The 13689-nt window shown below is 37.0% G+C and overlaps 3 protein-coding genes across 4 annotated transcripts; 2 read left to right on the plus strand and 1 right to left on the minus strand.

Moving 5' to 3' along the window:
• Positions 1-496: 496 nt before the first annotated feature.
• Positions 497-4199, plus strand: LOC129310964 (probable methyltransferase PMT27). The gene is made up of 7 exons (XM_054952868.1): positions 497-1895; positions 1983-2132; positions 2289-2559; positions 2672-2782; positions 2878-3319; positions 3467-3661; positions 3752-4199. Exons 1-7 carry the CDS (start codon positions 684-686, stop codon positions 3939-3941), a joined length of 2571 nt encoding a protein of 856 aa, XP_054808843.1. The 5' UTR covers positions 497-683; the 3' UTR covers positions 3942-4199.
• A 409-nt stretch (positions 4200-4608) lies between these two features.
• On the minus strand, positions 4609-6727 carry LOC129311741 (glutaredoxin-C3-like). 2 transcript variants are annotated; one of them, XM_054954177.1, is made up of 4 exons: positions 6435-6727; positions 5226-5299; positions 5039-5137; positions 4609-4923 (listed from the first exon to the last, which is right to left on the minus strand). In XM_054954177.1, exons 1-4 carry the CDS (start codon positions 6593-6595, stop codon positions 4868-4870), a joined length of 390 nt encoding a protein of 129 aa, XP_054810152.1. In that variant the 5' UTR covers positions 6596-6727; the 3' UTR covers positions 4609-4867. The 2 variants fall into 2 exon arrangements, with proteins under 2 accessions (XP_054810152.1, XP_054810153.1); XM_054954178.1 differs by having other exon boundaries at positions 6353-6484.
• A 2786-nt stretch (positions 6728-9513) lies between these two features.
• Positions 9514-13406, plus strand: LOC129311129 (putative disease resistance RPP13-like protein 3). The gene is made up of 2 exons (XM_054953156.1): positions 9514-12435; positions 12652-13406. Exons 1-2 carry the CDS (start codon positions 9693-9695, stop codon positions 12681-12683), a joined length of 2775 nt encoding a protein of 924 aa, XP_054809131.1. The 5' UTR covers positions 9514-9692; the 3' UTR covers positions 12684-13406.
• The last annotated feature ends 283 nt before the right edge of the window (positions 13407-13689 follow it).

The raw sequence follows: 13689 nt of genomic DNA on the forward strand, positions 1-13689 counted from the left end.
TTTAATAAATTTATTAATTATACATATATATCATTTATATTTAATTAGATCAGTTTAAATTTAATATTTTTTATATTTTTTATAAATTAATCATAAAGATTTACTTAAACTGTTTTGAATTTGATAGTTATTTTAAATCTAAACAATACAAAATAAACCTGATCAATTTATAAAAATTATAAAAAATTAGTATTAACTTTGGACTGATTAGATTAAATATAAATGATACATGTTTACAATAAATACATTTATTTAAAATTTATAAAATTTTATTTTTTTTAAAAAATAGTTTAATTTGAGCTGGAGGATCTAGATTATTTAAAGGGTGATGAGCACTTGATGAGCATTGCATGTGCTTCCAAAAAAATGTTGTAAATTATATAGAGGCTAATTAATTAATTAATAAATTTGGGAGGGAGTATTTTGGTTAAATAAAAAGAAGAGTGGGTATGAAAAATGAAAGAACTCAAATTGAGGGAAATAAACGTTGGGGTCAGGTCTGGTCTTGGACATAATGACCGAGTTGTCTCAACAGCTTTCCCTAATCCGACTCTCTTGGATCTTTGATGCATTCCAACGTCCAATTTAAGAACTCTCTAAAATCGAACACTTTCTCTAATTTCTTCAATTAAACCAATCAATCAAACCCCATCTACTCAATTGGCCTATGAGCTCACACTCTAATGGCTCTGTTCAAATCCAAGACTAACAGGAGATCGTCTTCCTCGTCTTACACATCAACATTAACGACATTAGTTTGTCTCGCATTGTGCGCCTTGGCAATATGGATGCTGAGTTCCAACTCTGTAGTCTCGAATGATCAAGGCAGTAACACCCGCTTCGCCGTTGATAACTCTGAATTAACCACCAATGACTTGTCCGCCGCCGGCGAAGACTCCGCTGAAACCACCTCCAAAGTCATCGAAGAGCCCGTTGATACCGCCAGCAAAATCTCCGAGGATTCAGTTGAGAGCACATCGAAAATCCCTGACACGAAAGAAACTCAAGCCTTTGGAGACAATCCTGGTCAGCTTCCAGAAGATGCTATCAAGTCCGATGATAAAAACCCCAATCTCAACGTCAACACTGAACCCCAGAATGACCATATTTCCACCACCGAGACTCAGATATCAGAGGAAAGCTCGTTAACTCAAACACAACAAGCCGAAGAAAATAAAAAAGCTGAAGAAATCCACGAAGAGCCTGAGACCGTGAGTGTTAAAGAGAATCAACAGCAGAGCATCACCGGGCGACCACAAGAGGATGCTCAAATTTTTGATTCTCAACAACCTAAGAAAGACATCCTAGAGGAACAACTTAAGCAGTTAAGAGAAGATAAGGGAGAGACCGTCGAGAAAGATCTAGCTCAACAACCGCAAGAGATTCGTGAAGAGAAACAACCCAAACAGGACGAAAATCCTGATTCTACGATAGAGACTTCACAACAAGAAGAACCGCGGTTAGCTCAAACGGACCAGAGCTCCGAGCTTTCCATGGAAGACCCGAAGAAAAAGAAAACCCAGAAAATTGAAGGCGAAAGTGAAGAAAACCAGAAGCCAAAAACAGAAAAGAAGACGAAGAGGCGCAAGGATGGAAACAAAGATGACTCAAAGTCATTGCCGAAGAAGCCGAAGAAATCTTGGTCAACACAAGCAGATGAGTCGAAGAAGGAGAAAGAAGGACAGTCTCAAGCTCGAACATGGGAACTCTGCAATGTCACGGCAGGTACTGACTACATACCATGTTTGGACAACGAAGCAGTGATAACCAAGTTACACAGTAGAAAACACTTCGAACACAGGGAGAGGCATTGCCCTGAGGAAGCACCTTCTTGTTTGGTTCCGCTTCCGCCAGGTTACAAAAGATCCATCGAATGGCCAGATAGCAGAGATAAGGTGACTATGAGAAATTGATTTCAGAGGAAATGGGAAACATTAATGCTTACTTATAAAGATGAAAACATTAATGCTCTGTTTCAACAGATATGGTACCATAACGTACCCCACACGCTGCTGGCAGAGGTGAAGGGTCATCAGAATTGGGTGAAGGTGTCCGGTGAATTCTTGACATTCCCTGGTGGAGGAACCCAGTTCATTCATGGAGCTCTCCACTACATCGATTTCATTCAAGAGGTAATTACGTTCATCAGCATAATCTGAATCCAAAACTCCTCTTGAGACACTCAAACTTCAGGGTACCAACTTGGGGCATAGTATATATTTTGCAGATTAATATATCGTTTGACTCATACTTGTGATTGGCCCAAACAAAAATCTTGATGGTTGCAGGCAGAACCTAAGATCGCATGGGGGAAGCACACTCGAGTGATTTTAGATGTTGGATGTGGCGTTGGGAGTTTCGGAGGCTTCCTATTCGAGAGAGATGTTGTTACAATGTCATTTGCACCAAAAGATGAACACGAGGCACAAGTACAGTTTGCCCTTGAGAGAGGAATACCAGCTATTTCTGCTGTCATGGGTTCTCAAAGGTTGCAATTCCCCAGCATGGTCTTTGATCTCATACACTGTGCACGTTGTCGAGTACCTTGGCATGCAGATGGTTCTCAGTCCCTCATCTTCCTTTCCAAAGTTTTCGTTCATTCTTATTAATAATATCCCATCTTGCTATTATTGACCGTGCTTCATTAAACTGTGATATTTATGAATCCCAGGTGGCTTGCTGCTTTTGGAACTTAACCGATTATTACGCCCTGGCGGTTATTTTGTCTGGTCCGCCACTCCTGTGTACCAGAAGCTTGAAGAAGATGTCAAAATATGGAAGGGTGGGATGAATACCTTGTGTAATATAGCATTATATATATATATATATAAGCATATGCATTTAATTAGACTGAGTCTTGGGTGATTTTTGCATTAGAAATGTCGTCGCTGACGAAGGCAATGTGCTGGGAGCTTGTGACTACAAAGAGGGATAAACTGAATCAGATTGCTGCGGCCATTTATAGGAAACCCACTACGAATAAATGCTACGAGCAGAGGGAGAAAAACTTTCCACCAATGTGCAAGGAAGATGATGATCCAAATGCTGCATGGTATGTACCTTTGGTGGCTTGCATGCACAGGGTGCCTGAGGATGCTTCAGAGAGAGGGACAAAATGGCCATACCCTTGGCCTCGTCGTCTTCATAAAGCTCCTTACTGGTTAAACAACTCCCAGATTGGGATCTATGGAAAACCATCACCTCAAGATTTCGTAGCGGACGATGAACGTTGGAGAAATGTTGTGGATGAGTTGAGCAACTTTGGTATTACGTGGTCTAATGTCAGAAATGTCATGGACATGCGAGCTGTCTATGGAGGGTACATTTCTATACTTGGCTTTGTGGTGCTTGAATAATATCGTTTGTCTCAGTTTCATCCTATCAAGTTTAATTGTAATGACCAATTAACGTAATGTTACTTCATGTCCCACAACATTTAGTTTCATGTGCATATCAATACGTGCAGATTTGCTGCTGCTCTAAGGGATCTTCCAGTTTGGGTATTCAACGTGGTCAATGTAAATGCTCCGGACACACTTCCCATCATCTATGAGCGTGGTCTGTTCGGAATGTACCATGACTGGTGTGAATCCTTCAGCACTTACCCACGAACTTATGATCTACTTCATGCAGATAGTCTTTTCTCAAACGTCAAGACAAGGTACCGATGAAACTCAATTTTTCACCTCTTTTGTTTCCACCCAGAGAATTTCTTTCACGTTGATCCCCTTCTTTTCTGTTGGATTCTCAGGTGCGGCCTTGTTCCAGTAATAGTAGAGGTTGATAGAATACTTAGACCGGAAGGTAAGTTGATAGTTCATGATGAACCCAAAACAATTCACGAATTGGAAAACCTGTTGGATTCTCTGCAGTGGGAAATAACCTTGTCCAAGAAGCAAGAGGGAATACTCTGCGCCAAGAAAAGCAATTGGCGGCCATAATCTTCTGTAGCTTCGTCCTTTGGATTTCAAGCATGTTGTGCACTGGAAGGGGCATAGGAAACGGCTATTGAAATGTCACATGATTTTACCCATTTTTCTTGCTCGATTTCTCTCGTATAATTGACCTACACATCCCATAGAATTACAGAGAATTAGGGAATTGGATAACCCCATTGGCAGATATAAAATTCTAGTTTTTTGTGTAACATGCGCTGCTACTTCGTGATCGGATTTTCATCATTTAAAACAGCAATCAAATCGGTGGATCTGATAGCCTGATATAACAATCAACACGAGAAATCATTTCAGCCTTCAAACATTTATCGTTTAGAACTAAACAACCAATATTGCTTAAACAAGCGTGAATAATATATGAACCGTATGTGTGTGTGTGTCTATATTTTATTTTAAATAGTTACACATTGCTTTTTCATAGCAAACATGATACAACACAGCCATCTCCATATGCTTTTCACCTCCTCTTTCAGAAATAGAGGAGGTGAATGAGAAGAGATAATTGCTGGCTCCTTTTACGTTATTTTTCTTCTTGTAGTTGTTTTTTCTTCCATTAATAAATGAAAGTAATTCAATTTGCATTTAAAAAAAAAAACGGAGTTATTCACAGCATCCGCGGAAGAAGTGAAGCTTAAGAACTAGGCAAGCAGAATTCCGGTTTCCCATGGCACGTAGAAAGAAAGCTTAAGAAAATTATGTACAACTATATGGATTTTCAGTTTTACGAGAATGAAATGATCTGATTACAAACAAATCCCCACTAAATTCAAAATGCATTCAAAAGATCTTAATTCGGCGCAACTAGAAACTTCATTTTACTGTTAGAAGCTTGATCCTTTCCATAATGCACCCCCAACTCCCACATACTGATGCATTGCACATGCCCGTGTTCTTCAGTGTCCAGGATGCCATCAACTTGTACTTAAAAGTTTCTGCAATTCGCCACTCTCGACTGCAGCTTGGAGATCTGAAGTAAAAAGCCAGTGAGAGCATGACACAGAATGAATTCATGGGAAGATGGTCGTAGAATTCATTAGCAAATAGAGATACGTATAATCATAACAGCACAGCCAAGAACTAACCATCAGATCCACCAATATGCTTGCCATTCACAAATATTTGTGGGACAGTGCGCCGCCCTACGAGATCCAGGAGAACATTCTGAATTTGATGCCCATTATCTACCAATCAAAGGTAACACTGTAAAAATTTGAAATCATGAAGACATTTAATGTAGATGCCATGGCCAGTGGTAAACATTATACATACCTCGCAGATCAAGCTCTACTACAAAAGGTTGCTCATTTAGTTCTTTAAATATGCGTTTGGCACGCAAACAATACCTGGTAAAATGAAATGTAGTAATTAATCATTCAGCAACAATGCATTCGGGCATGCCAAACATGGGCTCGTTAGTGTAATAGAGAAAGAGGGAACTATCAACACCAAATTTAGAAAAAAAAAAAATTGATGATTAACTTGGAAACTAGAAAACTATCAAACGAGTGCTTGTCAAATATCATCACATCTTACTAATAGTTGATAGTTTCCTGACTCCATGCCTTTTTTTCTTTCGCTTTGCAAGGGAGGTAGGACACAGAACGGTTCGTAGACAGCCTAGGCATTTTGTCTGACAGAACCATCTTCTTTCTCGCCTACAGACTTAATTAAAAGTACACTTGTCCTTGCTCCCCACACCCCCCGCGGCGCCCCCCCCCCCCCAACAAAAAAAAAAAAAAAAGTCCAAGAACCACGGATCGAAGGACAACAAACAAGAACAAGGTTTCGAATGCGATAAAACACAGTCATGCTGGCAGCAGGTTTAGCGACGACGTAACTTCATGACTTTCGTTACTAAGAGACAGTGGAAGGCTGGAAGTATGTCCTCAATGACAAATACAATGAAGAGTAAATTATGAGCAAAACAGAACAAAACTTAAAATTGAATCAGTTCCCTGTAGCTAACTAGTCAGTGTAAAGCACTACATACTGTGGATTTGCTCGGCATTCTCAAACTTCCCAAGTCCAGGGTTTGGGAGCAGAAAATTGCCGCGAGTCAAACTAAGCCACTCGCTGCTTATCAAAATGATTGGAATGGGACTATATATGCAGCCTTCATATAGCTAAATGATACAAAAAGGGGTCGAGGGTAAAAGTCAAAATTATCAGATAGACGATCGTGACAGGATAGTGACTGGTGAGATGAACACAACTCGCGGCACATCCAAGCGTCACCGTGCAAAAAAGCCATAGTGGATCACATAATTCTATAACAAAGCAAAGTATAATTACACGGGCAGTTGAATAGTATGCAAGAACAGTCTTAAGCGTGCAGGAAAAGCATAAACCATGTCCTTTCATCTTTGAAATTGAATGTCAGATAACCGAAAAATTACCAAGGGAAAACCCGTTCTTTCCACGCACACCAAAAAAAGCCACAGAAGTTGAGAAGGAGAAGAAAGAAGGCGATAAACATACGGGCAGTAGGATTTGGAGAAGATGGCGATTTTGCTGGAGTAGATGACATTATGAACGAAGGCAGAGACAGAACTAGAGGATTCGACTACCACGGGATGCTTTGCAACCAACAACGACAAAATCACCACTATCACAAAGGGAACCCCTATCCTCTTCGTCATCGTTCACTTCGTATAGTTTGTCACAGTCGGGGTTGCCGGTTCGGCGCAGGCAGGTTTTGGCCTTCGCCGCTTATAGAAACGATCGGGCCTAACCTATCTCCTAACAATGTTCCCGAGAAATTCCTAGACATTGACCGGGGCCGCGCTCGCCACATAACATTCAAATTATTTAAATAAAATTTTATGTAATATTATTTTAATTAATTTTATTTTTATAATACAACAACAACAACAACAAGCCTTTATTCCACTAAGTGAGGTCGGCTATATGAATTGCAAGACGTCATTGTGCTCTATCATTTATTAAGCTTTTAGATTTATTTTTATAATAAAATATATATTAAATTTTTTTATTCGATTATCATCAATATCAAAATTCATTTATATTTAATATTATTTACATATAATATGATATATCTTTTAAGAATTTTTTTAATATTTTTAGCTACAGTATTTTATAGCAGTGTACTTGGTGAAAGTTAATTTTGAAACACTAATTATTAAGGTCAATGTTTTGTCGATAGTTATAGATAGTTAAAATCAATATTTTATTAAAAAAAAGGTTCCCTGTCAAATTTTAAATACTTATAGATAGTTAAAATATAAATTATTAATTATAAAATACTAATTATTTAATTTTCAATTTTCTATATTTTACATCAATTTTTAAATAGGCTAGGATACTTTAAAAATTTTCTAATAATAATTTTATAAGAATGGGGGAATTTTCATACAATCAACAAAATACACCAGACGGTAAAAATCTAAGGCAACATAAACATCATAAATCACAAAAATATATTTAGCATAAAAATTAATTTAAATAAAAACTAAAACTACCTTCAAGACATAAAACAAAAAAAATCTTATTTTTACTTGAACGAAGCTAGTTGGGAGAAGTATTAGTACATGTTTGGATAAATATTCCAACTGAGGTTTGGCACCCAAAACTTTAGTTGGGATGTCAAAAGCTCATTAGGATGCTAAAAAACTTGTTTGGGTGAAAAAATATTGAGATGAGTGTTGATGACTAAATGTCTGTTCCAACTGAAGCTTGGAAATTGAGCTTTGAGTTTAATGTGATGGTAGAATGAGCTTTGGATGAAACTCTCTCTCTCTCTCTCTCCCCTTTATCCCACCTGCTCGACCACTTGTGACTCAGCTATTTCTTCATTATTCAGCAGACTTGCATCCTTCTCTTTCACCTATCATTGCCTCCTTCTTTGCTCGTTGCCGTCGCCATCCATGGAGGTTGTGGGTTCCGTCGAGCCGTTGTGCCTGATATTTCTTATGGACGCCTGCAAGACTAGAGAAGCTCTTAGACCTTTGCTTCTTCTTCGACCTTTTTGTTACCCTCTTGTTTTTCATACATTCTTTAACCTCTGCCAGTTGCAAGATTTGCTTGTTTTCTAATCAGATTTGTTTGTTTTTTAATGGATTGATCAGAGAGAGGAGGAAGGGGATAAGTCGTGAATTTCCCAAGTCCATCTGTTTATTTTTTTTTCCTTCTTTTTGTTTTTCATTTTTTGGCCAAAATATAAAGGCTTGATTCAACTTACTTCATCAAGGACCAAAGTCATTAAATTGATAAATTCTAAACTAATAACCCAATACCCATTTCTTGGTCTTTATACAGCACATAAATACAATTAATTACTTGTAACCAATTTCTTAAAAAAATTAAAATATAAAAATTTATAATTCAACAATTTATTTTAATTTTTTTAGAATTAAATATTTTATAATTTATCAACTTATTCCACATTTCTAAAATTTAAGATTTTGAATTTATTAATTTATTTTTTATTTTAAAGATATTCTTAAAAAATAATAATTTAAAGTTTAATATTTTTCATTAAAAAGATTAAATTAGATAGAATATACTCCTTCTGTTAAAAAATATAAGTCATTTTAAGTTTTTTAAGGTATAATTATTACCTTTTTTTAAAGTATCCCTATTAATAATTACTTTATATTTATTGTAGGATGTTTAATAAGGATAAATATAAAAAAATATAGTTAATTAAAAAGTAAGTAACTACTTTATTTAAAGTTGTGATTTAATTAAAAATACATTTTATTTTTAAACGGAGGGAGTATATAAAATTCATATCCTTTTTTCTTATACAAATCTAAACTAAGTTTTGTATTATGTCATTCAAATGAATTTGATCTTGTCAAACTAATTTTTTAAAGCAAATTTAGCTTTTCATAATTGAATGTTTTAAATTTTATAATTTAATTCTACCTTTTTTTAAAAAATATTTTTGCTAGTAGAAAATAATATTTTTTGATTTATCAGTATTTTTAATATTTGCAACAAATTTTTTAAAAAAATTTCTATTTTTAAGTATATTTTATTTTTTAAAAAATATCAAATTAGTCAAAAGATATATGTAAAAATTTAATATATAATTTTTATTGTTATACATCTCAACTGATTTTTGAATCGAATCATTTAAATAAATTTAAAATTTTCAACTGAGTATTAAAAAATAAATATTTAAATATAAATTATGATAAAATAGCATAATTTTTTTTCTTACCTCAATTTACTGATTTTAAATGATTTTATTTTTAATTATAAATGTTTTAATTTAAACACACACTTAGGCCATTAGGCAAGTTTACTTAGTTGAGGCCGCGTGTGGAGTTTACTTTAAAGCATGACTTCTATATTTAATTTTATATATTTAATATATTTTTATTTAATAAAATTATGATAAATAAATTTTAATTCATTAATAATATTAATAATAAGAGTTTATTATAAAATAAATAATTTATATAATATTTATATATTTTAATTTAATTGAAATGTAAATAAATAAGATGAAGTATATAATTTTTTTTTACTTTAAGTTGTTTATTTGGTCAGACATTTTCCACAGCCGGCTATTTCTTGAACGATGACTTTTCAACGAGGGCACGAAACTGATCCACAAGCACTAGTGCATTGCAAGAGGACCAGGGAAGAAAGGAAGCTACTTGCTTCCATGCTGGAAGGTTCCTTTGTTCCCATCTGCCGATCAATCTCCTCCGTTCTCGAAACGGCTGTCCACAGCCTCCCTCAGTATCAGGAGGAGCGACGGCCGAGATGGCTGAGGTTGCTGTATCAATAGTCGTGGAGAAACTTTCGGAACTTCTACTCGAACAAGCAGTGAACGCAGTTTCAGTACTAGATGGTGTGCGCAACGAAGTAGAGAGGCTGAAGAATGAGTTGCGATGGATGCAATGCTTTCTGAGGGACGCCGATGCTAAACAAGAAGAAAACCAACTGGTTCGCATGTGGGTTTCCGATATTAGAGATATTGCTTTTGAAGCTGAAGAGCTGATAGAGATTTATGTTTACAAGGTGGCGTGTCAAAGCAGATGGGATAGAGTCTTCAGATCCTTCCATCTCTACGAGGTCTCCAGAAAAATCGGGAAAATTCGATCGAGGATACATGATGTATCTGAAAAGCGAGAAACCTACGGAGTTGTCAGCGAGATACAGAGGCAAAATATTACAAGTGAAAGGTTGAGGCACTGGAGACAGCCATGGCCCTACGCTGAAGAGGAGTGCATAATTGAGCTTGAAGATGACATGGAATTTCTGCTCGATCAACTGCTTACAGGGGACGCTGGGAGGGTGGTTTCTATAGTTGGTATGGGGGGTTTGGGCAAAACCACCTTGGCTAAGAAATTGTATAATCACAGCAAAGTTCATAGCCATTTTGATTGTAGAGCTTGGGTTTACGTGTCCAGAGAGTACAGAAGAAGAGACATTTTGCTAGGAATTCTCAAGGATGCGGATGCTCTGGGTAGAAATGAAATTGACAGATCAGAGAGATTGAGGGAGGAAGACATGGTGAACCGGCTGCATACTATCTTGGATGATAAGAGGTATTTGGTAGTTCTTGATGATATTTGGAGCATGGAGGTCTGGGATAGCCTAGAATCTGCATTTCCCAGGGGAAAGATGGGTAGTAAAATTCTGTTTACGACTAGAAACATGGAAATAGGTAAGCATGCTGGTGCTGGTGGCAACCCTCATAAAATACGAACGCTGACGGAGGACGAGAGTTTGAAATTGCTCAGCAACAAAGCATTCCCTGGAATGAATAGCATCCCCACGGAATTGGAAAACCTTGCAAGGGATGTTGTGAGGAAATGTGATGGTTTGCCTTTGGCTGTGGTAGTGGTTGGTGGTTTATTATCAAGAAAACTTAAATCAAACGAGGAATGGTTGGGGGTGGCCCAAAATATCAATTGGCACCTGCTGAAAGAGCAAGAGAGAATAGCACGTATCTTGGCCCTGAGCTACAATGACTTGCCTTCTCATTTAAAGTCATGCTTTCTCTACCTGGGTCTTTTCCCAGTTGGGATAAACATTCACACCAAAAAGTTGATTCATCTGTGGGTCGCAGAAGGTTTTTTACCACAAGAAGGTGCAGAAACGGCAGAAGGTGTTGCTGAGAAATGCTTGAATGAGTTGATTGGAAGGTGCATGGTTCAAGTGGGTTCAGTAAGTTCGTTAGGCAAAGTCAAAACAATTCGCATCCATGATCTTCTCAGGGATATTTCCGTCTCCAAAGGGGAAGAGGAGCATTTTCTTCGAATATATCTTGGCAGCATGGAGAGCTCATCAGCATCTCAGGTGAATAGATCCCGCCGGCATGCCATACATTCTTGCTACGACCGATATAACTTCCTGAAACACGATGCTCATCATTCACGGTCCCTCCTCTTTTTCAATAGAGAATACAATGCTGATATAGTGAAGAAAATGAGGTTCTATGACCAGCAGTACAATATGAATTTTCTGGTAGAAAAGAAACTGAATTTCATTTTTTGCAAATTCAAGCTTCTCAGGGTTTTAGAGTTAGATGGTGTTCGGGTAGTTCGTCTTCCAAATACAATAGGGGACCTTATTCAATTAAGGTATCTTGGACTGAGGAAGACTAATTTGGAAGAGGAGCTTCCTCCTTCCATTGGGAACTTGCTGAACCTGCAGACACTTGATTTAAGGTACTGTTGTTTTCTTAAGAGGATACCAAATGTAATTTGGAAGATGATCAGTTTGAGGCATTTGCTTCTGTATACTCCATTTGATTCTCCAGACAGCGCTCATCTAAGAATGGATACATTAACCAATTTACAAAGCCTGCCATACATAGAGGCTGGAAGCTGGATAGAAGATGGGGGTCTAGAAAAAATGAAAAATCTCAGGCAATTGGGAATATATGAATTACCTGGGCAAATGGTGAGATCAGTTCTTTCTGTTGCACAAGGATTTCTTCACCTTCACTCACTGTCTCTATCACTTCAATCCGAAGAAGATGAATTTCCAATCTTGATGCAGCTTTCTCCGTGCACTCATCTTCACAAGCTCTCTTTGAATGGGAGGATCAAGAAACTACCGGACCCTCATGAATTCCCGCCAAACCTTATTAAATTAACTTTACATAACTCCCATTTACAGATGGAATCCATTGCCAAACTTGAGAGGTTGCCAAAACTGAAAATGCTTGTTTTAGGGAAAGGGGCATACAACAGGCGGGAATTATTCTTCTCTGCTGATGGATTTTCACAATTGCAAATTCTAAGGCTTAATGTTTTGAAAGAATTGGAGGAGTGGACTGTTGAGGAAAGGGCGGTACCAAGGCTTGAGCACATCATTATTAATCGCTGTGAGAAGCTGAAGAAGATCCCAGAAGGACTGAAAGCTCTTTCTTGTCTCAAGGAAATAAAGATTATAGGAATGCCAGTAGAATTTGAACAGAGACTACGAACTAAAGACTTGCTGGAATTCCAAAATACCCCTTCAGTTGAATCAACTACAGACATTTTGGCAAACGGTAAGCTAAATATTCATCACTGATTTTTATTCAAGACTACAACAACAACAAACCTTTATCCCACTAGGTGGGGTCGGCTACATGAATTGCAAGATGCCATTGTACTCTATCAATTTTTATTCAAGACTGATTCCCAAAAAAAAAAGGGGGAGGGGGAGGCAAAAAGAAAAAAAAAAAGAGGAAACTCATTTTATACAACGGCATATCGTGCAGCAGATTTCAACGGCCGGCACAATGTTGGTGGTTGAGAAACCTTTCATCTTGGTAAAGGAAGCATGTGCTAGTTGTGGTTTTTCTCCTCCATTGAACAGCACATGCTTAACTTTTCTTGTTGACCATATGCATAATGCTACGAGGTTGATTCAATCACTGGCAAGTTTTCCTTTTTTCTTGAGCAGCGGCCGGAGTCTTCTTTTGTGTTTTTGGACAGAATCTTACTGTTTTGAATCCATTTTTGAGTACTTCCAATAGCAAATAATAGTTGCATAACTCAAGACAACGGTACTGGAAGTCAGCCAGAAAAGTCTCTTACTGCAAAAGCTCAGAGTTCATGGTAACATTCACGAAATTTTCTATCTATAAAGGCTGTGATTTGAAAGTAGATTCTACTTGTTAATATTCTGTATATTACTGGAGAGCACACTTGACACATGACTCTCATCAGGATGCAATCGACAGTCGGCAAAGCTTTTTTAGGTCGACCATATTCAACAGTCCTGAACATTTATTTCTTTTATGTAATCAATTTTTAAAATTTCAAATGGAGTATCTTCCAAGTTCAACTTTTGATGTTGAAACATAGTTTCGGATTTCATAATTTATGTTACCAGAAACTTGCTAGGAGAATACCCCACTGGCATCACGCTCGTTGATGTTAAAGTTGAAAACTGAAGGCAGTTCTTCGATATGCTATCATGAATTCCTTTCGTATATAACATATTACTTATTGTGGCTTGGACCAGGTTAGTTTATTCGACCAACTCAAATAGAACTCCTCCTCAAGAAGTTTCTTGACGCAGATTTTTTTAGTTAATTTTTACACATACAAACGCTATATTGTCCTGTGAGCTTGTTACATTTCTGCCCCATTTATTAATTTTCTTATAGTTATTTTCTCAATTAAAGAAATTCATTTAATGGACGTAGTTATCATTAGTTATTGTGTGCCTCCCATATTTCAAGAGGAGGATCATCTTAGCCTCTTATAAACAGGATGCTCTTCTAGTTCATTTCAAGCACAGCCATAAAGCAGGG

The sequence above is a fragment of the Prosopis cineraria genome, unplaced genomic scaffold (genome assembly GCF_029017545.1).
Source record: "Prosopis cineraria cultivar Desert tree isolate PC_DT_omini unplaced genomic scaffold, ASM2901754v1 PC5, whole genome shotgun sequence".
Lineage (NCBI taxonomy): Eukaryota > Viridiplantae > Streptophyta > Magnoliopsida > Fabales > Fabaceae > Prosopis > Prosopis cineraria.

Coding starts and splice junctions, on each gene's coding strand:
- LOC129311129 (XM_054953156.1), top strand. CDS start 9,693: ATGGCTGAGGTTGCTGTATCAATAGTCGTGGAGAAACTTTCGGAACTT. Junction 12,436..12,651: donor TACAGACATTTTGGCAAACG/GTAAGCTAAATA, acceptor ATCGTGCAGCAG/ATTTCAACGGCCGGCACAAT.
- LOC129311741 (XM_054954177.1), bottom strand. CDS start 6,595: ATGACGAAGAGGATAGGGGTTCCCTTTGTGATAGTGGTGATTTTGTCG. Junction 5,300..6,434: donor TTCTCCAAATCCTACTGCCC/GTATGTTTATCG, acceptor TCATTTTACCAG/GTATTGTTTGCGTGCCAAAC. Junction 4,924..5,038: donor GCATATTGGTGGATCTGATG/GTTAGTTCTTGG, acceptor TTTTTACTTCAG/ATCTCCAAGCTGCAGTCGAG.
- LOC129310964 (XM_054952868.1), top strand. CDS start 684: ATGGCTCTGTTCAAATCCAAGACTAACAGGAGATCGTCTTCCTCGTCT. Junction 2,133..2,288: donor ACATCGATTTCATTCAAGAG/GTAATTACGTTC, acceptor TGATGGTTGCAG/GCAGAACCTAAGATCGCATG. Junction 3,662..3,751: donor TTCTCAAACGTCAAGACAAG/GTACCGATGAAA, acceptor TTGGATTCTCAG/GTGCGGCCTTGTTCCAGTAA.